The 22,807-nt window shown below is 38.9% G+C and overlaps 1 protein-coding gene across 1 annotated transcript in view; it reads right to left on the minus strand.

The window, feature by feature from the left end:
- The window catches only part of b3glcta (beta 3-glucosyltransferase a), an 81,389-nt gene extending 58,989 nt beyond the window's left edge, over positions 1-22,400 (minus strand). The window contains exons 1-2 of the mRNA XM_026191752.1: positions 22,041-22,400; positions 11,946-11,983 (exon numbers count right to left, since the gene is read on the minus strand). Coding sequence (XP_026047537.1) covers positions 11,946-11,983; positions 22,041-22,158 — 156 coding nt within the window. The 5' untranslated portion in view covers positions 22,159-22,400. The remainder of the gene's footprint in view (positions 1-11,945; positions 11,984-22,040) is intronic.
- Between the last annotated feature and the right edge of the window lie 407 nt (positions 22,401-22,807).

Genomic DNA, 22,807 nt, shown 5'->3' on the forward strand with positions numbered 1-22,807 from the left:
TAAGGTGCATTTTTTTCCCCAAACATACACAGTATTTAACTCCTAAACTTTTCCGGAGATTTGGCTCGTCTTATTTGGCAATAATACCGATCTATTGTGTTATTATTCATTTTTTCTTCTATTTCTCACGCAGTGAAATAGTTCAACGAGGGCACTTTTGCTTAGTTTGAAGACTGTTCTCTGAGGGATTTAGCTTTGCTTTTCTAAGCACTGGAGAACTGTTGCCAACACAGACGACCAGACAGCACAAAATTGTTGACAGTGGTCCAAATCTGGTTGCCTGGGGCAATGGGCAGCCGTTACTGTCAAGCCCTGCTGTGTAGGTTATTCAGGGTCACACTATGTTCCGTGGCCTCTTCATAACATGCCTGATAAATGTTTTTGACAAAATTTTACCAATCAATATTTAGAAAATGAGATCAGTCACACAGGACTACACATTTCTCTTTATTATTTTAACCAACTCCTATGTATCTAACAGGTAGACCTACTGTATACCAGTAGGCCTACATACATTAAGTTGTTTCTCAGCCAGTGCATTTTACACATGCTATTTATACCAAGACAAAAATGGTTAGACAGACTCTAGTTTAACATATTTTTCCTTCCATTTTCTGCGATGTCTGCTACACATAATCCCCTCGTGTCTGTGTTTACATTCATCCAATGAGCTGATACACTTCTGCAACGTTTCTCTCTGTAACATCCATTCATTACCAACAGTAAGAGTTGTGGCAGCTGGTCAGGCCGGGTGGGAAAGGTGGTGGGCGGCACAGCTTTGTGAAACGGGAAGATGGAACAGCCATATGAGACTGTGGATGTTTGTATCACTGATTAGGTCTTAGTTTTGGAACCATTACAATCCTAATGATTGTGGCCTATATCTCGGCATAAATTAATCAGAATATTGTTAGTCCTCTGATGACATAGATGGAGGCCTTGTTTCTGCACAGCTAATTAAAACTCCCCATTTTAAACCATGTCTGGATAAAGCAAAAATGACACCATTTGATCAAAGGCAGATGGTCACAGTAACAACCACACAGCAGCCAGCTACACACAAGAGGCACAGACTAAAGACAACAACCCACATTAACTTTCATACAAAACTCTCCTTCTTATCTTACTTACAAACAAGAATACTACTTATCTTAGCCCCAGCTTGTTCCTCTCAAGGCATACTTGCCATTTGGAAAAAAAAACAACCCAGAGGACCATTTAAAAACACTTTCCACTGTTATTAAGAGTAACTAGATGAAGATATGTGGGCTTCTATTTAACAGCAGTGTTGTATTTTCTTTTAATCATACTTACTGATTAATTAGCTTTTGAAGAAACTGGAATGGCTACTGATTGATGGAACATTAAAGCTATTTCTGGCTGCTTCCTTATAGGGCTGGGCTATATCATACCGTTCACGGTAATACCGGTGTAATTTTGGGCAAGGATAGGAAAATGAAATATCGCGATAGAATATGGGTAAAATGCGCATGTGCAGTGCCTATGTTTACATACGCACATGGCGGCGACGGAGAATGAGAAGAGCGAAAGTGGATCGTTAAATGAAACGGATGAACCAGAATTGGTTTGTAAAAAGGCTGCAACTTCAGTGGTGTGGAACTGGTTTAGCTTTCGTCCGTCAGATATACAACAAAGCACTATTTTTGGTAGAGCATGCTAGCGGGCCATCGTTATTAACCGTATTGTTTGGAAAATACAGCACACTTAAAATCAATCCTTTGATTTTTCTGAAAATCTACAGTGCCCCTTATGTATGAATTCTGGTTATGTTTACTGACCTCGAAACAATTTTATGTTGTACACGGCGCTCGAAAATCTGTCAAATGTTTTAGTACGACTTTGCTAAGCTACGAACCCGCACCGCTTGATGGATTGTCGGAGCATTACGGCTATATTAGGCAGGCGCCTCGCGGAGTGATACGTACTGTGCTTCAACATAATATTACTGTATTGGGTGTGTATAACCTCTTTTTAGGTTTTGTTGATATTATACATGGTTATGCTGAGGATATGTTGGCCAATTTCCACTGGAAATGCCTTTTGGTTAAACTGTCAGCAAGGAATTTGCACTGCTACATTTTTATATAACTTTAATGCACATAAAAAACAGCTGCTTGTTTAAGTGAAAATACATTATTAGTGCAAAAACCCCATCAAAGTTGTGGAGTTGTAAAGTATTTTGTCTAGTGTCAATTATATCGTCAGTTATATCGTTATCGCTAATAATAATAATAATAATAATAATAATAATAATAATAATAATAATAATAATAATGGATTGGATTTATATAGCACTTTTCAAGGCACCCAAAGCGCTTTACAATACCACTATTCATTCACTCTCGCATTCATACACTGGTGGAGGCAAGCTACGGTTGTAGCCACAGCTGCCCTGGGGCAGACTGACAGAAGCGAGGCTGCCATTTCGCGCCATCGGCCCCTCTGGCCAACACCAGTAGGCAGTAGGGTAAAATGTCTTGCCCAAGGACACAACGACCAGGACAGAGAGCCCAGGGATCGAACCGGCGACCTTCCGGTTACAGATACGCTTCCCAACCCCCTGATCCACGGTCGCCCCAAAATTTTCAAATGTATATCGTGATAAATATTTTTGGTCATATCGCCCTGCTCTACTTCCCTACTCACAAATGTTCACCACAGCAAGTATCTTTGAATGTTTGATTTGGCAGATTTTTTTATTTTATTTATGCCAGATACCCTCTCTGGTACAACCCCAAAGGGTTTTGAGTTGGCAGTATTTGCTTATTTGGCAAACATGTAAACCACTGCACTATGGAGCCATTGCTGAAGGATATAAACACAAAAAAAGTCACTGATTTGTTTAGGGTTTCATTATCTGTAAACTAACAAAACAGTATCCGTACACTACAGTGACAGCTTGCTCCTGTAAATAAAATAAAATAAAATAAAATGACTTTTTACCTGGGATATTAAATCATTTTTCTCCTCAAAATCTGACCCCAAACAAACATTCTGGGTAGAAACACTTCCAGTCCAACGAAAAATAAAGTGTCCGCAGGAAAAGTACGAACACCCTTACTATTTCCAGAGAAATTAAGAGGGTAAGTAGCAACCAGGTGTTGCTAATCAGATACATTTTATCAACTGATCATCTGCAACCATGACCACCATTGTAAATCCGGAGGTTTTAGAATTCTGCAGCATTCAGGTGTATGTCAACACAATCTTTTTTAGTGGACATCCCACTAAAAATCTCCCCTTAAGGTCAGACCGAGTAATGCTCAGAGAATTGCAAAAAACCCAAGAACTACAACTCATGCTAAATGTGAACGTTTCTGCAACTACAATTAGAAAAAGGAGAAAGCCTAAAAAGCCTAAAAAGAACAGGGTAGAATAAGAAAAAAAAAGAAAAAGATCTGAACAAACCTCAAGACTTTTGGAACAATGTCCTTTGGACAAGCTACACCAAACAGAAGATGTTTGGCTATAATAATCAGCATCATGACTGGCAAAAACCAAACACAACATATCAGTAGAAATGGCTCATACCAATTGTAAAGCACGGTGGTGAAGTGGTGGTGACTTTGGGCTTCTTTGTAGCCACCATCACTGAGTTTACCATAAAGTCTTTGTATATCAAAGCACTCTTCAGTCAAATGTGAGCCCATCCATCTAACAGATAAGATTGACTGAAACTGGATCATGCAACAGGACAGTGATCCAAAGCACAGCAGCAAATCCACACCAGAATTGCCGAAAAAGAAAAGAATCAAGGTACTACAATGGCCCAGCTGAAGTCCATACCTCTGATTACAATGCAGGACTTTAGGAGAACTGTGCATATATAAATGTATGCAAACTTCAATGAACTGAAGCAATGTTATAAAGATGAATGGATATGAGAAACTGAAAACAGTCATACAGAAAACAATTACTTCCAGTTAATGCTGCTAAAGGTGGTTGTATAAGCTACTGAATCTTGGGGTGTACTAGGTTCTTCACAGACCCACACAGAGTCCTTTGAAAGCTGTCATTTTCCTTTCCTTTTCACATGACTGTAATTGTGAATGCACTTTAATTAGCTTAGGAAAATCAGAAACTGCTTGTTTGTTGTATTTTGTCTCTTCTACCTGTGCTTGGTACCTGCAGTCAATTAAACATAGACAATGACAAGCCAGTCAAAACAGATTACTTTTTTTTTTTTTATACATGTGATTGATAACATGACTGATGACTGATAGTATTCTCTTTCAATATACAGGGAGTGCAGAATTATTAGGCAAATGAGTATTTTGTCCACATCATCCTCTTCATGCATGTTGTCTTACTCCAAGCTGTATAGGCTCGAAAGCCTACTACCAATTAAGCATATTAGGTGATGTGCATCTCTGTAATGAGAAGGGGTGTGGTCTAATGACATCAACACCCTATATCAGGTGTGCATAATTATTAGGCAACGTCCTTTCCTTTGGCAAAATGGGTCAAAAGAAGGACTTGACAGGCTCAGAAAAGTCAAAAATAGTGAGATATCTTGCAGAGGGATGCAGCAGTCTCAAAATTGCAAAGCTTCTGAAGCGTGATCATCGAACAATCAAGCGTTTCATTCAAAATAGTCAACAGGGTCGCAAGAAGCGTGTGGAAAAACCAAGGCGCCAAATAACTGCCCATGAAAGTCAAGCGTGCAGCTGCCAAGATGCCACTTGCCACCAGTTTGGCCATATTTCAGAGCTGCAACATCACTGGAGTGCCCAAAAGCACAAGGTGTGCAATACTCAGAGACATGGCCAAGGTAAGAAAGGCTGAAAGACGACCACCACTGAACAAGACACACAAGCTGAAACGTCAAGACTGGGCCAAGAAATATCTCAAGACTGGTTTTTCTAAGGTTTTATGGACTGATAAAATGAGAGGGAGTCTTGATGGGCCAGATGGATGGGCCCGTGGCTGGATTGGTAAAGGGCAGAGAGCTCCAGTCCGACTCAGACGCCAGCAAGGTGGAGGTGGAGTACTGGTTTGGGCTGGTATCATCAAAGATGAGCTTGTGGGGCCTTTTCGGGTTGAGGATGGAGTCAAGCTCAACTCCCAGTCCTACTGCCAGTTTCTGGAAGACACCTTCTTCAAGCAGTGGTACAGGAAAAAGTCTGCATCCTTCAAGAAAAACGTGATTTTCATGCAGGACAATGCTCCATCACACGCGTCCAAGTACTCCACAGCGTGGCTGGCAAGAAAGGGTATAAAAGAAGAAAAACTAATGACATGGCCACCTTGTTCACCTGATCTGAACCCCATTGAGAACCTGTGGTCCATCATCAAATGTGAGATTTACAAGGAGGGAAAACAGTACACCTCTCTGAACAGTGTCTGGGAGGCTGTGGTTGCTGCTGCACGCAATGTTGATGGTGAACAGATCAAAACACTGACAGAATCCATGGATGGCAGGCTTTTGAGTGTCCTTGCAAAGAAAGGTGGCTATATTGGTCGCTGATTTGTTTTTGAATGTCAGAAATGTATATTTGTGAATGTGGAGATGTTATATTGGTGTCACTGGTAAAAATAAATAATTGAAATGGGTATATATTTGTTTTTTGTTAAGTTGCCTAATAATTGTGCACAGTAATAGTCACCTGCACACACAGATATCCCCCTAAAATAGCTAAAACTAAAAACAAACTAAAAACTACTTCCAAAAACATTCAGCTTTGATATTAATGAGTTTTTTGGGTTCATTGAGAACATGGTTGTTGTTCAATAATAAAATTATTCCTCAAAAATACAACTTGCCTAATAATTCTGCACTCCCTGTAGGTACATTTTTAGGTTAATGTTCCTCACGGTTTCATTCAGACATTACCTCGATTGTGATAGAGAGGATATTGTTGTTATTCAAGATTAGAAAGTACATCAAGTTATTTTTTGTTACTGCAGACAGCAGTCTGCTGTTCAGACCTGTGATAGACTGAAAGTGATGTTTTTTTTCCACAAAGTTTGATCCAGTGCTACTGTGACTTTTATAAGGACTTAAGACCTGAAGCCAACACATTTAGATGTCATCTGATTAATGGACTTAAGTGCACATCTGAAACAGGCTTTAGGTATAAGCTCATTTTGCATCCTTTTTTAACATTATTAATAATAACTTCTAAAAAAGTTACAGTATTTTTGACCGTGAAAAGCAATGATAATGTGATTCAGACAAAGAGTAATTGGGCTACTAAGAATTAAGATTAAATGCTTTTGGCTAATCTATAGCTGCATGTGTGTACACAGGTTTTCCCCAAACATGAGATTTCCAGATATAATAGATAATGTTGGAGCTTAATGCAAATTAGTGTGTAATATCTGGGAACTGCTGGTACTTGGGTTTTTTCCAGGTGCTGTGGGATCTTTGAATGAATATTGACAGCATTCACAAAGGTTTGTTATCTCAGAAAAAATAATCATTTTTCCTGAGCTGAGGTCACTGCAGACGAGTTGAAGCAATGATTCAGACATTAGACATCTCTTCTTGAGTTTGATTTCTGCAAAGCAACTGCCCAAGGTGAAGAGAATAGGAATACTAAGAAAAACTCTTTTTGCTTCTAGTGACAGCCGTTTAGGCTCTACAGATTAATTCTGGCAGAAAAACAACAACCTGCAAACGCTGGGGAAGGTGTTATTGCTCAATCTAACATGGTGAGTCAAATAGTGCTTTTTTAAGGAATCACTTTTCTTTATCTTCAAGACTAATCATTATGTCAACCACTGAAATGTACTCAAAACTTGAAACCTACAAAAGACAAAAAGCACTCTTCTCTGCTGGTCACAGTTGAAAATAAGTGGTTGTTATATTTGTTATCTGGATTACTTCACAAAGAAACTATATCATTTTGGAGTAACTGGAATGCTTGTCCCAACCTTCAGAGAACACCATGTCCCATCCTGCACAGTGTACATTCATACTCAAGAAAATGTTTATATTATATAACTTTGTGAAACTATACCACTTAGTCTCAAAAACACATTAAATAACTCATTGACTCACAAAGATGCACTTTCGGTTACATTTGTTCTGCTTGTCTCCATGTGTGTGGTGACTGCTCTGTGCTTTCCCCCCACATATATTAACACCACCAGAAGGTGATGCTGACCCTTTCAGAGTGGAACGCTTTCAGGCTGGGTCATGTATTTAATTTTAGAAGTGTATTCATAACTTGCAAAGCCTCAAAGTCAAGCATTAGAGAAATGCTTTTCACTGGCTTTGCAGGACCATCAGCAGGAGGTTTGTTCTCACATTGTATAGTTATCTTGCATCCTTCCTCATGAGTCCTCAAAGTACACACAATCAAGGCACTTGTGCTTACATAAGCAAATGTGTAGTATTCTTGTTGTTTCTGAAGCCCTGAAGCGACAGATAATCGCAGCACCTGTGCTTGCCTTTGCCACCTTCTCCAAGTCATTTTCAGTTCAAACTGCTGCAAGTCATCAGCGGCTTCAGGCCATCTTCAAAGGAAAAGGAGGTGGGGAGGGGGTCGATATGCAAGCCACTGACTGTGTTGAAAGATGACAACTGATTACGTTGATATTTACAGCTGCAACTGTGTTTCTTGAATTACATATGATGAGTCTCTTGTTGCAATGGTATAATCAAAAAGCTGATTAAAGCAAAGTATGAATCAAAACTTCTTCTTCCATTGGAAGAAGTAAACAGTAAGCAGCAGTAAAATTGGTTGTAGCTTCTTTGCATTCTGATATTAGCATTTCCCATATCACACACCACACGAGCCGTGCAGATTTATTCGGATCTGATGAGCACAGCTGTTTGAAGTCAGTTGGGGAATCCTCTTTCATGCAGCAGCAGATCTTCTGAGCTGACCATTTGGTCTGAAAATCATGTGAAATACACTCTGAAGAAGTAATTTAGTTAAAAGGCTTACTCTACTAAATATCCATACCAGGGGTATGAAACCTTTCTGATGACGAGTGCCATTTAAAATTTCTTCAGAAGTCAGTGTGCCATATGATTGCATTAGCAATAAATTTAATAACGCTCTATATGAACAGTTACACACTATATAGAACCACTTTATAGAATTATATTTGTTCGCAGATGTTGCCAGCTATCAGCGAATAGTTATCAGCTATTTTGAAACAAAAAAAAGACACATTTTATCCATAACAAGAACTCCATAACAGCAAATGAACTGTACAACAGAAAATGCAAATGCTATTTATGGTCTCCTCACAACAATGATAAGAAAAATTAACTGGGCCAATATGGCATGTCTGTTAATACACTCTGATCTCTGGTCTCCCACTCAGAGACACAGGTCTCCAAGTGTCCAGCATTCAGACGGCTACCTGAGGACACTCATGAAAATCTGCTCACACAGATATGTAGAGCTAAATACTGTCAATAAGGCCTATGCAATGTTCTGAAGACAGTTAAACTTGTCAGGTAGTGATGTCCAGCAGGTGAAAATGCAAGCTCCATGAACACGCACAGCTGTGGATGTTATATGTATGATTTCTATACATTTTACGTCAGATAAAAACTATGGTTGTAAGCTTCAGATAATTATTTAATAACAGCTAGACATTTTAAATGAGAATTAGAAAGTATTTCTTTGTGTCCCCTTCTCCCTGTTAATGCCCTACCTGGCCCCCTGGCAAAACTTTGCTAGACCCGCCCCTGCATAGTTACCAGCTGTCAGCTACATAAAAAAAAAAGGATCCTGGTGTTATTTGTCTCTCAGAAACAGTTCATAACTTCCCTTCAACTCATTCATGTCACCTTAAAGGTAAACCTGTTTCTCCATCACCTGCTCAGCTCTGATGATTCAGTAAGGACATCTCCTGGTTTCATCTTCATGTTTCCCTCTCACCAGATATACAAACCGACATCATGACCAGCAGCTTTTACAGCTGTGGCTCCAGCAAACATCAGCTGATACTAGAAATTAATATTAAATAAATTCTGACAACAGCTGATCAAGCTTAAACGTGCTGCTGTTGCTTAGCGCGACATCCGCCGGTTTCCTCTTTCTGGCGCAAAGTGGGCGATAAACAAACAAGAGAGAAAAGCCGATCAGCTGATCATTGATCAGTTTCATGATTAAAGAAGAAACAGGAGAGGGAGGGGGAGGGAATGAGAGAAGAAGAGGCAGTTGTGCAGTGTAATGACAGAATAACTCCAGCTTTGTGTCTTTTTCCATTCTAGCTGAAGTACGGGACAAAATGTTCCTTTTCACCTCAACACGAAACACGTAATATTTTCTCTCAATGCAGGACGATTCCATCTTTTTACGGGACGGTTGGCAACTCTACTAACTAACCTTATGAATTAAATAAAGTTCAACATCAGTAACATCAAAGCACCTACCCAGCTGTATAGAAACTCTGTCATGCTAGCATGATGGTACGAGCAGTACAAGTTATTGTAGCTGACTGTAAAAAGTCAGCACAACGAAAATAAACTCCGCCTAAACTTGGTTTATATCTGACCCAGATAGACAGCAGGTCATAACTTCTTACCTGAAGTTCAGTTCACCTGACACTCCGACCGGCGGCTGTCTCAGGTCTCTGCTCCTCCTGCCTCCCCTTTCTCTCATCCACCTGCTGGCCTCCACCACTTGCTAATTTTACTGAATCTGAGGAAGCACCGCCATAGCCACCACCAAACAACTGAGTTATTTTTACACACCGACCAGCATCTGGCCAATCCACCACCTTTCATTGTTTATACCGCTACAAAGAAAAAAAAGTCACCGGGCCACCGAGCAAATGCCCAGTATGCCCGATGGCTAGTCCAGCTATGGTCGTGCCATCAGTTAACCCTCGCGTGCCTAGGGTTGCCGACCCCTGATCTATACAATGGCATTTACACATATATTGCTTCTGAAATTTCTATTGGATATACTAATTAGTATTTGCTTATTTTTAGTGGATTCTTTAAGCACTTCCTGTTTTTGCACTGATGAGGCCCTGTTAATGATCGGAACCACTTATTGCACAATAACAAGTGATTACAAAAACATCAACCAAAAATAAATAAATATGAACAAGAGAATCAGGAAGCAAAATCTAAACTGCAAAAACAACTCATTTTTGATGTAAAGCAGGAAAAAAATTGTTGTTTCTTATTACCCCTGCCACAAAAAAGGCTGTACAAGCACTTTTGTAAAATGTCAATAACTATCAGTGGGACAAGCATTTAAAATGCTTTATTCATAAACGGTATAAAATTCCAAACATTAACATTGTTTTCTTACTCTTTGATCATTTCTAAGGATATGTTGCAAAATATTTTATGTGTGAGTGACCTTCAAGCCTCCTGCCACAGCCCTGATCTATATTTTATGACTTTTCATAACTAAACTGGAGCACTTCCATGACCTAAAAATTTGTATTCCGTTCTAATTTGTTAATGTTGTTTCTCAGCTCGGAAGATCTAAAAAGGAAATAAATAACCTGGTTCACATTTGACCCGAGTTACACAAAACACACACACACACACACGCTAAATACAACAAATGTACATACAGAAGGCAAAGTGTCTTTATGTCTGAGAAACCTGCTAAAATTTTCTAAATGGTAAATGGATTTTATGTAGTGTTTTCCTATTCATTACACACTCAAAGTGCTTTCCATTATAATCAACATTCACTTATGCACCCACACGTCAGTGCATCACTTTTCACTGTAAACATGGTCCAAGGACACTTGGACGTGCAGCCTGGAGTAGAGGTTATTGAACCACTAAACGTCTGAGCAGTGGGTGACCTACCCTGCCCCTTTAGCCACAGCCTATGCAGTGGGCAGTGAGTGCATTAGGAAATTCATAGTATGCTGGGAGTATAAAGAGATCATGAGCTTTCAAAACCATTAGCAACCTCATGCAAGGGTAAATATAGGAAAAGACAGAAATAAATGTTGAGCTGTTTCCCCGTGCTTTTTGCAGACATTTAAGTGTATGAATAGATTCATTGCGGCAGTTTAGACATAAAGGAACTCCATAAACTGGTTTCTCTGCTTTTATCATTGTGGCATGATTCACAATCACGTCTTTTTTTCAGCACATTAGCAATTTTATTCCTGATTATCTTTTCTTTGTTGTAAAAACTCAGCTCTTTTCAGTGCCCCCAATGGGTTTCTTCTCCTGGGTGATTATTATATAAATCGTTTTACTTTATCACTTTGATGGGCAGCAGTGCCAAATGGTTCCCTAGTTAAAAAAGGGGATCATGATTTGAATGAGTATCTTTTCTAATAGATACCTTAATAATTTGATAATTTTATTAGGAAAACTGCCTTCTTTTTTTGTTTAAATTGGATGCCAATAGCTTATGCAGTTCTCACGAATACAATCCAACAAAGAACCAACTGTTTTAGGGTATTTATATTCAGTTGGATCACACTGGAGGTTTAGTTAAAAACAATTTCTCCATCATTTATAAGAACATGGGGGAACAAAACTGAAAAAGTGTCAAACTAAAAGAGCAAAACTTCCTCAGCAGGAAAAGAATTAGTTGACATCAGTAAAAAAGTAAGACAGTAATTTGCCGTTTTTGTGATGCTAAGCACCTCTGCCAGGAGGCTTACTGTCAACATCTTCTCACACCAATAAGAAGTAGAGCAACTGAAAATGTTAATTATTTATCACACAGCAACTGCAGACTACAGAAAGTGCAAGAGCAAGAAAACCACACTGAACTTGCAGAAAATCGACTTTGTGCTGAGCAAATCAAACTTCTGATCTAGAGGCCAATATGGGTTCAATTACAAAAACATGGCTAATTTGAGCTGGTCAGGAAGTGGAGGCTTCCCGACCAACTGAAAAGCAAGAAACAAATGATTAACTACTTACAATACCTCAGTGTACTGACAGTGTAAGGTTTCAGGTATCATATCAAGTTTCATTTTCACATAGGAAACAAAGAATAATGGGGGTCAACTGTTTTTCTTACCTGTGTGTCTTTTCCTGAGCTGCCAGCAGCAAGGTGAACTGAAACAATGGAAAAAGATTATGTTATTCCAAATCATCCAGCAAAAAGAAATAAAATATTCAAAACTGAAACAGTCTCCTTTGTGCTTCAGTCTTCACCATCTAAAAGTTGTCATACAAATGCAACACTAAAAGAAAACAACTTGTTTATTATTATTTGTGGACAAACAACATATTTAAAAGGTATTTGAGGGTTTTCTTCCATTCGGAGTTGCTGCTGGATGTCTAAAAGCGTACGGCACCATTTCACCATTCGAGATTATAATTAGAGCCTTGAGAGCTTCTATCCAATTACATTGCCATCGATTCAGAGACAAGAAAATCTTCTCAGAAAGGTTCTCAGGATTTCAAATCAATACATCAAAAACGGCAGCGTTGCTGAGAATGAATTAATAAAGCAATTTATATTAAATTACACTGCCTTCACTCCCACATCACTCAGCTTTAAATCTGACTTTAATTAGATGATCTAACATAAAAAATTGTTAAATTTCCTCTGCTGACTCACTGCACTGTGGCCATTAAAAAGGTCAACAGAGAGTTCAGATTAAAACCTAAAAGCAGCAGATATGTTTTCGAGCTTCAACCGAACCACTATGTAATATCCAAAATATAGGCTCTACAGAAAAGATATAACTATCTGTATTTCAGAAGATTGATACAATCTCTGTGAACCACTCTGCAATAATTTGGTCAGATATTGATTCCAGCCATAGTAAGGAAACCCTTAACTTAAATTATTTAACAAGCACAAAAAGTCAATTTAAATACTTCTGTCTGCAAAGCCTGGAATGAAGCTGCCAGATCAAAACGAGTGACTGCTATTATTCTTATAATGAAAACACTGAAAATAACAGTGGATGCTGACACTTTTAAAACTATCTAAAGGAAATGAAGGGATTTTATTTTTCCTAAGAATGGAAGAGAAGGTCTGATTTTTACTAGTTAGGTTTTCTTGCATTTAAAAACATAAATAAATTCTGTTTCCTGCTACTGTTTACAGCAGTTCACAGTTAATTTAAAGTGCTTGTGTGACAAGGACAAAATGAGACAAATGGAGAGAAGACAGAAAAGATGATGCTGATGAGCTGTTAAATCAACCAAACATGAATGACATTCAAATAATTAACAGAGAAACAAAACACAGCACATAGTGTCTTAAAAGAAATTCCACAATGACTCAGCAGTGACTTTGTTAATTAGAAATAACATTAGTACCATTATATAATAGTGCAGAATGAACCATCATGCTCAACTTTAAGGCTAATGTGAAAGAAATTACTTAATAATGGTTTCATTTCCTGATTAAATACTTCAGATAAAATGGGTATAAATTGACATAAAAAAAAAAAGCAAATAGATAAACGCATGTGCAACAACATTGTTCAGTATAGGAAAAAAAAATCGTGGATAGCAACTTCCCACTGAATAAAGAAAAGCAGTTATTTCAAACATTGCTGAACAAGGTCAAATATTTCCCTTTGGAGTGTAAAATCATGGTGTCTGCAAATAAAATGGATTTCCAGTGTGTTTCAGGCAGCTTTTGTGATGTGGTCCATGCTCATATTTCAATGAATATAAAGAATGCAATGTATTGACCAGCACTACTGACAAATCTTTGATTTTTTTAGACTGTTATATTTTACAGGTAACTCTCTCTTCAAACATTTCCCACAAAAAGAGTCTGCATCTAACAGACACAGGGTGACCAAAGAAAAAGGTAAAAGAAAGAAGAGGGGGAGCCTGATCGTATTTATAAAATGAGAAGCTCAAAATAAATCTTGCATAATGGGAATCACAATCTGGATTAAACTGCCTCCTTTTTTCTTCATTATACACAAGAAGCCAGCAAAACTCAATTTTGTACACCCCCACCCCCACCCCCCTCCCATCATTATCTGATATCTGTATATCCTAAAAGCTATGTGAAGTTCACAAACATAAAGCGAGAGCCAGCAAAGCTTTAGGTATGTAGACACTACACACGACATCATGATATTGTATTCTGGTTTCTGTTGTTATTAAAAATGCAACATTTGGTATGAAACTGGGCTTCCTACAGGAATACATACAAGTTAACAATACATTCTGCTACCTCTGCTCAAAATTCCCATCTTTTCATGGCTCACCCTGGAGAGGCAGAGATGCACAGAAAGGAAGAGGGGGAATAACTCCATACATAACATCAGGAGCGGTGACTGGAGCACCTCCATCTCATTGCTTCCTCAGCCTGCATAATCAAGTCTGTTGTTTCCAACCGTGTTTTCAATTGAGCCACACTGAGATGAAGTGGCTTTGATTTCAGAAAGTCTCCAAATTCCTTTACACAATGACGGCGCTGAATGGTTTAGCTTTTAAACAAGCCTGTGCAGAATATACGCTGTTGTCATAATGACAGAACATGTCCAGTGCAATTATCAAGGAAACGCTGCACTCGGGTTTCATCTTAGGCGAATCCAAATTCAAGACTGACAAAGAATGTATGCAGAGCAGCTAGATACTTTATTAAATTCAAACAGGTTGAAGGGTTCTACTGAGAGCCATTTCCTGCTAATGAAAAATGGATTCATAGTAATTAAACAATGGCTTGCTTGTTTGACAATTGGTCAGTGTCTGACTTTAATTACTTCCAGCATTTAATGGGCGCTGAGAGAGCTGGGAAAAATAGAGACACCACATGAAAAGTGCTTTGAAGTAACTAAATCGTATTAACAAAGGCAGTTATTCAGGTGTATTATATTAACTTGAATGCAAATTAGCAATCAGTGTCTGCTTTAAAAGAGCTCTGATAATCACCATGTCCATGTGGGGTATTCAAAGCAACATGAGACAACTAAGGGCTTCCAAATAGACTGAATAGAGAAAGCTCTGAACTGCAGCTGCAGTGGTTCAAAAAACAAAGTTATTTAATTTGGCAAAAACAATAAAATCTAAAATCCTGTTAGCTTCACAGTGCTGATGTATGTGGCAGGGCTGCCATCCAGAAACCACTTTTGAGACCAGCGTGCAAACACTGCCAAGCTGAGAGCCATTAAACATGGATTCAGCTCTTACCAACCTCTTCTGAAAGGCCATCCATAGCCCTCCTCTTTGCACAACAACACTACCTGGCACAAGATGTTGTAAAGTGGCTGGTGAAAAGAACAAACATTTAGGAAAATGAAACATGAGAAAAAATGCACGAGTATTTGTCTTGAATAACACAGGTGGGGAAAAACATACTGCTTTGTTTTCTAATGTTGGCCTATTTCGATCATTAAGTATCTTCAAGTTGAAGACAAAGTTAATTTTCATCCTGCTTTATTAATGTTAAATGTTTTGAAAATGTCATCACGACATGAACCAGGCCACAGCTTTTTTTTATCTTCTTCTTTCAGCTCCTCCCTTTAGCAGTCGCAACAGTAGATCATCTGACCCCATCACTTGCATCTTCATCTATCAGTCCAACACTCTGCATGTCCTCCTTCACTACATCCATTAACCCCCTCTGTGGTCTTTGTCTTTTACTCCTGCCTGGCAGCTCCATGTTCAACATTACATGTCCAAACATCAACCATGGCTGTCTAACTTTGTGTCCAAATCACTTAACCTGAGCTGCCCTTCTCGTTTCTATTCTGCAATTCATTTCAACTCTGCCACCTACGGCTCCACCTACTGTCTTTTTGTCACTGAAACATCTCCAAATCACACATCATATCAGGTTTCTGTACAATTTTATAAACCCTCCTTTTCATAGTTTCTGCTATCCTTCTGCTAACGCCTGTGTGACTGCAATCTACATCCAAATCCCATCATACCGTTTAAGTCCACTACCAACATCCCCTGATGAACCTCTGTTGGTAAGATCAGTTTTGCCATTCATATCTAATAGATGGGTTGGAGTCAGGGTTACTTCACAGCAAATTAAAAGAACAAATTATAAATATGACAAATGTTAGGATCCCTTTCTACTTTTTCTTTTCCCTCTACATTAAAAATCTGATCCCTTCTGGTTTCCTACTTGTGCGGGCAGACTTTGGCGTTGATTGTGTCTAGGGGTGGTCAATAATGCCTCAAAATTATATCACGAAACTTCAAGAAATTTTGTGATAATGATATTTCACACAAAAAAAAACAAAAAAAAAAAACTGCACAACATTTTATCAATGCCTGCACCTTGCAGGCAGCAGCATTTATGAGTGCAAGTAAATGAAGTGCATTCTCTACCCTTCTTTTCCAATGAGTTACTGTCACTGATGACAGACTACCTAATTTGAAGTGTGAATCCATTGAAACAAGGTCCCAGCAGCAGCAGCATTACAGTACAATAGAGGTGACTCATCATGAGTCAAGTGTAAGCACAAAAGTAGTGTTTCCCTTGGAATTTAAAATAAAAGTCTAAAATAAAAATTTAAAATAACTTCTTAGCACTAGTTTAAGAATAACTAAAGAAACTTCATCTTGCTTGATTCATTGCTTTTCAACTGTTTGAACTGGTATCATATACCTGGCCAAACTATATGGAACAGCATCAGTAATTTCCTTCCACCATCTTCTCTTCCTGTCACATAAATTGCAGCTAACAAGAGCAGCTAGCGATGCTTGGTTGAGTCATTCGTTTAAATTTGAGTCGCATATCACCACCTGTTAGTTTTTGCCTCTAATGGGGAAACAAGCTTGTTGTTTCCACCCTCGATGGGAATGGGGACAAATGGTTGCTGGCAGTTGCTACAGTGGGTGAAATCAGTCACAAAAAGTTATATGTTGGTGCATCAAAAACCTTTTTTGCAGATATTTCTGTCACTGGTGGAATTTGGACACAAGTCGATCTGCTAGTGACCAAGGCAATCACAAGGAGGTTTTTGATGCAGCAACCTCTTTCACCTAGTGACAGTCAGCAACCACTGGGGCAGCACATCAAGGGCGGTTATGATGAATTTTCATCAGTAATGATCAATAATAACCCCAGGCTGAAGAAAACTTACCATAACTTATACGTGAGGTAAGATGATTTCAGGATGCCAGCATTTCTCATTGAAAAATTATAGAACTTAGCAGCAACAAGAACAATAAAAGCTATTATAAGTAAATCTCCTCAAAGGGCTGGCACAGATGGCACACAGTTTCACACACAGTTGTAATAATTCATTTGGTTTATATTTTTTGACAACTGCTCTGCAAACTGTTCGGCATGCAAGATGCAGAAGCTTCATCTGGGATTGTGTCATATTAAATTTAAACTTTCTCTCCCAGCTCGAGCACCACCAGCAGCCATCCAAGATCCATACTAGCAACACGTAATCGAGTTAGAGCTATGGCGCTCACTCTCAGTGCAAATGTTTTATTGTTTGGTTGGTTGGATTTTTAAATATATAAATGCTGATTACATTAAATAAACGTTATCATACTTTTGTAGCAGCTTTTAATCATGAAATTATTATTTGTTTATACAGCTTCATGTCTCGTTCACAGACTGTCTCAGATATATAAAGATGCCAATGTACTAAAACCACCAATGCTATAGTGGGTGTCTCCAAGATTAGATTTTGCCAGAATGACACACAAACACATGCACACATACACACACAAACTCACAAGGTGAAAACAACAACCAGACAGCTGCAGACGGCTCATATAGCAGATTAAGATGCTGTATTCCGCAAATATATTAAAAAGTAATGGACAAGGACAATGCCATACTCAGCAAACATAAGTTGGACCACATCCATTCTTTAACTTGACCTTCATTTTGTTCTGAGCTACAGATCTGTCAAGTCCAGCGACTGTGTCAATATCAGGCTGCAGACATTTAGAGTGACAGGAAAAATACAGGAAACTGCCTTTGTTGTGGGTTTTTTTCTAATGAAACTAGGTGTTTCCAGGAGCACATTTTGCAATGATGGCACCATATACTGCACATAAAGATGTGTGTAGCCTTCCAACATGATTTTATAAGAAAATGACCCTACCAGATCTATAACATCAGTATACACATTCCAAACTAACCAATAATTTCAATAGTTTTAGGTCTATTTTATTAAAATGTAATGCTCATATTTAAAATTATGGTCCCACATTAAATGACAAAGCAGGGTATATTTTTAGGCATAGCTACTTTTTGACTGACATGTCACTACCATATGAGCGCAACATCACAAAACATGTTGCCAATGGGAGCGCAAAGTGTCCAGGTTATCTTGCAACAATATGCAAATGTACAGGTACACAGTCTGCCAAAATGAGAGCATATCAGGTGGTCAAACCCTAATGAAACAACAAAAACAGTGGTATAGTAAGACAGCATAAGCACACATTTTACAGTTGAGTTTCAACAGCATGCTAATCGATATGTTTCTATATAAGGGTGAAGTCTTCTGTCAGAAAATTGATGGAGACTGTGTTGGGTCTTTAAGGTTTTGAGCAGTGGTCGTCTGCTTAAATCTCACAGCTCAGGTAGAGTAACAAACACATCTGAAGTATAAATCTTAAATCCGTGTATAACAGGTGATCAGCAGGATACACAGAAGAGAAAGAACAAAACATTTTTTAAGTTCAGATCCTGACTGATCTGCGAGTTAATAAGGTTGCTATGCCATGTGCTGAAATGTATGCATGTTGTTTTATCTGCCTGCCACAAGAGGCTGCAGTTATTTATTAAAGTCAAAGGAATTAATTTGATTTGCTGTGGGCAGCAAAGAAACATTAATAGCTATATTTCTACAGACATTTCATATTAGAGAGGAGTAAAGATAAATAATACTAAAATAATGGGAAAAACAAAACATGAATGCGATTTGTGAGTTGCATGGCCGAGTGTGTGTACTTGTGAGTAAAGAAACACACAGTTTGCTCTGCAGTTTTTCTTGTGGACTGATATTGGAACATGAAGCACCCCAACAACTAATTCTGGTGCTTGCATTACATCCATAGCACCTATGCTAGCATTTGTAAACTATTATCCCCCCTCTCTCCAACACTAATATACAAGTAATATCAATATTAAGGACCAGAAATACATCAGATCCAAGCACTGAGGATGGAGACTCACTGAAGAGTTACACGACAGAGGCAAAACTTTGGCTTTCTGCTCCAGGTGTTTCACTCACGCCTTTATTCTCATAACATCTCTCACTGCCATTCCTACTAGAATTAATGCTTCAAGTGATGACTATCACTACAAAAAAATATCACATGCTTTTATTCTTTGCTTTCAGCAGCTGGTAGTTAATTGCTGGCTGCAAGCCTTTGTAGATTTTCTAACTCACTGAATCCAAGTTTTGCACTCTAATAGGGAAACTCCCACAAATACATATGCAGCAGCAGAAATAACGGTGTCCACGCCTTTCTGTCACAAAGATGCCAAAACTAATTTATGCTGGTGCAACCTGTTCCTTAAACTGGCCCTGTGCCTTTTTATTAAGCTAAATTGATGTTTTTAAATCAACAACCTAAACAGCTAAAGGACTTCTAAGCACCAATTTGTCACTTAGCCAAAATCTCGTCGTTCATTGTCGATATAGTCATATCTTTTCGCTCCCCCTATGGGATAAGATCTGTTCCAAGACCTGCGAGAGAGTAATCATGAATCCTAATCCTCCTCACCATGTGAGCTGTATGCCTTCAGTCACTTCTAAAAACCCAAAAGTGACCACAGCTGAAGGTCAGAACAAAGACTATTGTTTAAGAGCTGGCTCAGCTCTCCTTTCTCCCCATCATCGCCCACTTCAATCTCACAGTCCTTTTTACTGTCTCTGAACTGAGTCATCCTAAGGTAGAGGAATGGGGAAAAAATTTTGAAGATAAATTGGCAATCTGTCACTTAGACACATGATGAAAAAAAAAACAAATAAAAAAACAAAAACCTTTAAGAAGCTGTTTTCTGGATTGCAATGAAAATGTCAGCAACCAACAAACCAACTGCTCGTGTTTAGACAAATTTTACAGTAAATAAATAACTAGTGTTTTAAATTTAATTGCTCTAAATTAACAGCACAGTTTTACCGGCTTCTCCAGCCACAAGTGATAAATGTTGCTGTTCACCAACAGCATAAGAAAAGCTGAATCCACATTTTTATATAGCTCTACAACCCCATGTATTGTACATCACTGCACTATCTCTAAGTCAACAAGCAATTGCACACTCTATGGAAATACTGCATGTACCACAATTGAAATGCGCCCCATGTGGACCCAGAAAATGCGCTGTGGTCTCAAACTGCTGGTCCCGACTGCATCACACTCAATGTCAAACCACTTGAGTGCACATCAGAAATGACAGTTGGTTGAGGCTCCATGGACAACATCATTGAAAAACAGCAGAGGTGGCACCCTAATGTCACCAAACTGGCTGTTCTCCAGACCTCGGCTGTACTTCAATGTTAGGTCCATGAATATTACATACAGGGGGAGCAGACAAGCAGCCTTGTCTGAGTGTGATGCCCAGCTAAATGTGCTTGACTCAGGGCCAAATACACAAACAGAGCTTTCACCCGGGCACAGGGTCAATTGCAGCAGACACCATGGCTGCTCATACTGCCCAGAAAGTAGTGCATATTTTACATCACACATGCATTGACTTGAGGACTTTTTCAAACTGCTACGGTTTTGTTTAATGTGCAACATCCGCAGGTAGGCTTCAAAGCAGCACTTCCTTCTTTTCCAGTTATTAGGAATTAATTGAACTGAGACAAGGCTTGATTTATTTACTTATTTATTTTTGCCAGAAATAAGCATCCAAGGAAGGAAGCTGATCAGAAATTATATGTGATATATGTTTCTCCTTTTTCTAGTGAAATTCTGCAAAATAAAAAGTCATGAACATATTCATGTTTGGAATAAGCAAAGCAAAGCAAAGAAAGGAACGTAAAGCAGCGGCTAACTGTAGGTTAAAATCTTAATTATCCTAGGTCGAATCCAATTAATAATGAATCAGTAGTACTGAGAATGACCTGTGGTAATGCAACACATTGGCAGATCCTTGTGTATTTAGCTATTTAGCTTTTGTCACCATGACAATTTTCAGTCCCAGTGAGGCAAGCAGCTCAGCATTTATCTCATCTCGTTCAGGTGGACCTTCACCATGGTACACTGGGCAGATATAATATTGGTCACTCAGTCCAATTCTCTTCCCAGCTGCAGCCACAAATTGTGTGCTGCAACGTCCATGTCACATCACTGAATATGTGACTGTATGTGCACGGAACATGTACACGCAGAAGAACATGCACACATATGCTAATGCAAATATACGTGGAGCATGCTTAGAGCATGCATTAATTCGTGTTAAACCAATTCAACTAAAAGATTTAACATATCAATTAAATATTTATCAAGTTAAGAAATCAACTTCATTGAGGGAATTATGAAACAATTTTGCCAATATTTGTGCTACAAATTAAAAACTATATATAGTCAAAGCGCAAAGATATCCTTTCACTTGTTTTTCAGTCTGTGGACATAATTTCCTTTTACTCTCTTACAGCGACAAAAATAGGAACAAGTCATGCTTTTAACTGTGGCTTTTGTTTAATCTTCTGCATTTGTTTTTTAAATTCCAAGCGCACATCCAGGGCGACAAAGAAACCCCCAACTTAAAGCTTTTGGGAGCTGTAGCCTGAGGTGCATTGATCCTCGGGCTTGACTCCTGTCGGTGCAACGTCGATATGTCAGGGAAAAAAGCAGCCCCGCTTGTCGCGAGGGGGGGGATTTGATTTCAACAGAAATGCCACGAGAGAGCTTCCAAACCCTCTCCTCTGCCGTTAACTCTAATATAAACTCATTGGTCTACATAAAGCCACATGGCACCCGGTGAGTGCAAATCGCCTTTAAACTCCTCAGGAAGTTGAGGCGGATCATGGTTCCGCACTTCACACTTAAGAAAATACACTCGCAGCTCGCCTCTTCGCGCTGTTGGCAAAACTGTATCAAGCGCAACACTGTCCCTTGTTTCCAAACAAAAATCAGCTTCGCCTTGAAAAACGGAACAAACTGTTTACTGTTGCCGGGATCGTTACGTCCCTCACAGCTGTCTGGTCCGAGCCCCCTGACTTGAAGATTAGAAAGTAAAGTGAGTACTTACAGAAAGAGAGGAAAAGCAAACAGCCTGCCACTTTGTGACCGACGTGTGGGCTGTTCGACAGCATCCCGGGAGAGTCGTATTTGAGCTGTGTAGGTGGTGGAGGAAGCTCGCAGAGCATGGGCTTTCTGACTGTTAAAAAACAAACAACTGGGCTTTTCCTTTTCACGGAAAACGAGGAGTAGATCTATGCTCCGGCAGGAGGCATCGCCACTTTCTGTACGAGGCGCAGGGACGCGCTCTGCTGGCGGGATGAATTCACTGAGCTCAGCTGACAGGCTGCCCGGCCAGATGGTGGAAAAAAACAGAAACGCTTACTGGAGGCTAACTGCTGCTACCTTCAAGTGCTCCCGTGAAACTCCCGACTTAGCTCTAGAGCTGGAAATACATCTTACCGAGCAGTCTTTTTTTTTTTTTTTTTTTTTTTTTTTTATCAAAACGTGTTCGAAAAGGTCAATGTAGGTTTATCAAAGGTTATAATTATAATTTTAATTAAATGAAATAAAAAATAAGCCATGAGTTGCTTAAAATTTAACCCATAGCTCCAACTAAAGCATAGCAATAATTTTAGAGAATTCAAAATGCTAAAAAAAAAAAATCCACCCAAATGACCCAAATATTTAAAGTTTACTGTTAATTAACGGAGCACCAAATCCACACAGTTAAGAAGCTGATACCAAGAAATGTTCGCCAGCCTGTTAGAAATGTTATGTTTACCTGAGTAACTAATCGATTATGTAGTTCCAATTCTACTCTGGAGATAACTGTTC

Source organism: Astatotilapia calliptera, chromosome 14 (assembly GCF_900246225.1).
Source record: "Astatotilapia calliptera chromosome 14, fAstCal1.2, whole genome shotgun sequence".
NCBI lineage: Eukaryota > Metazoa > Chordata > Actinopteri > Cichliformes > Cichlidae > Astatotilapia > Astatotilapia calliptera.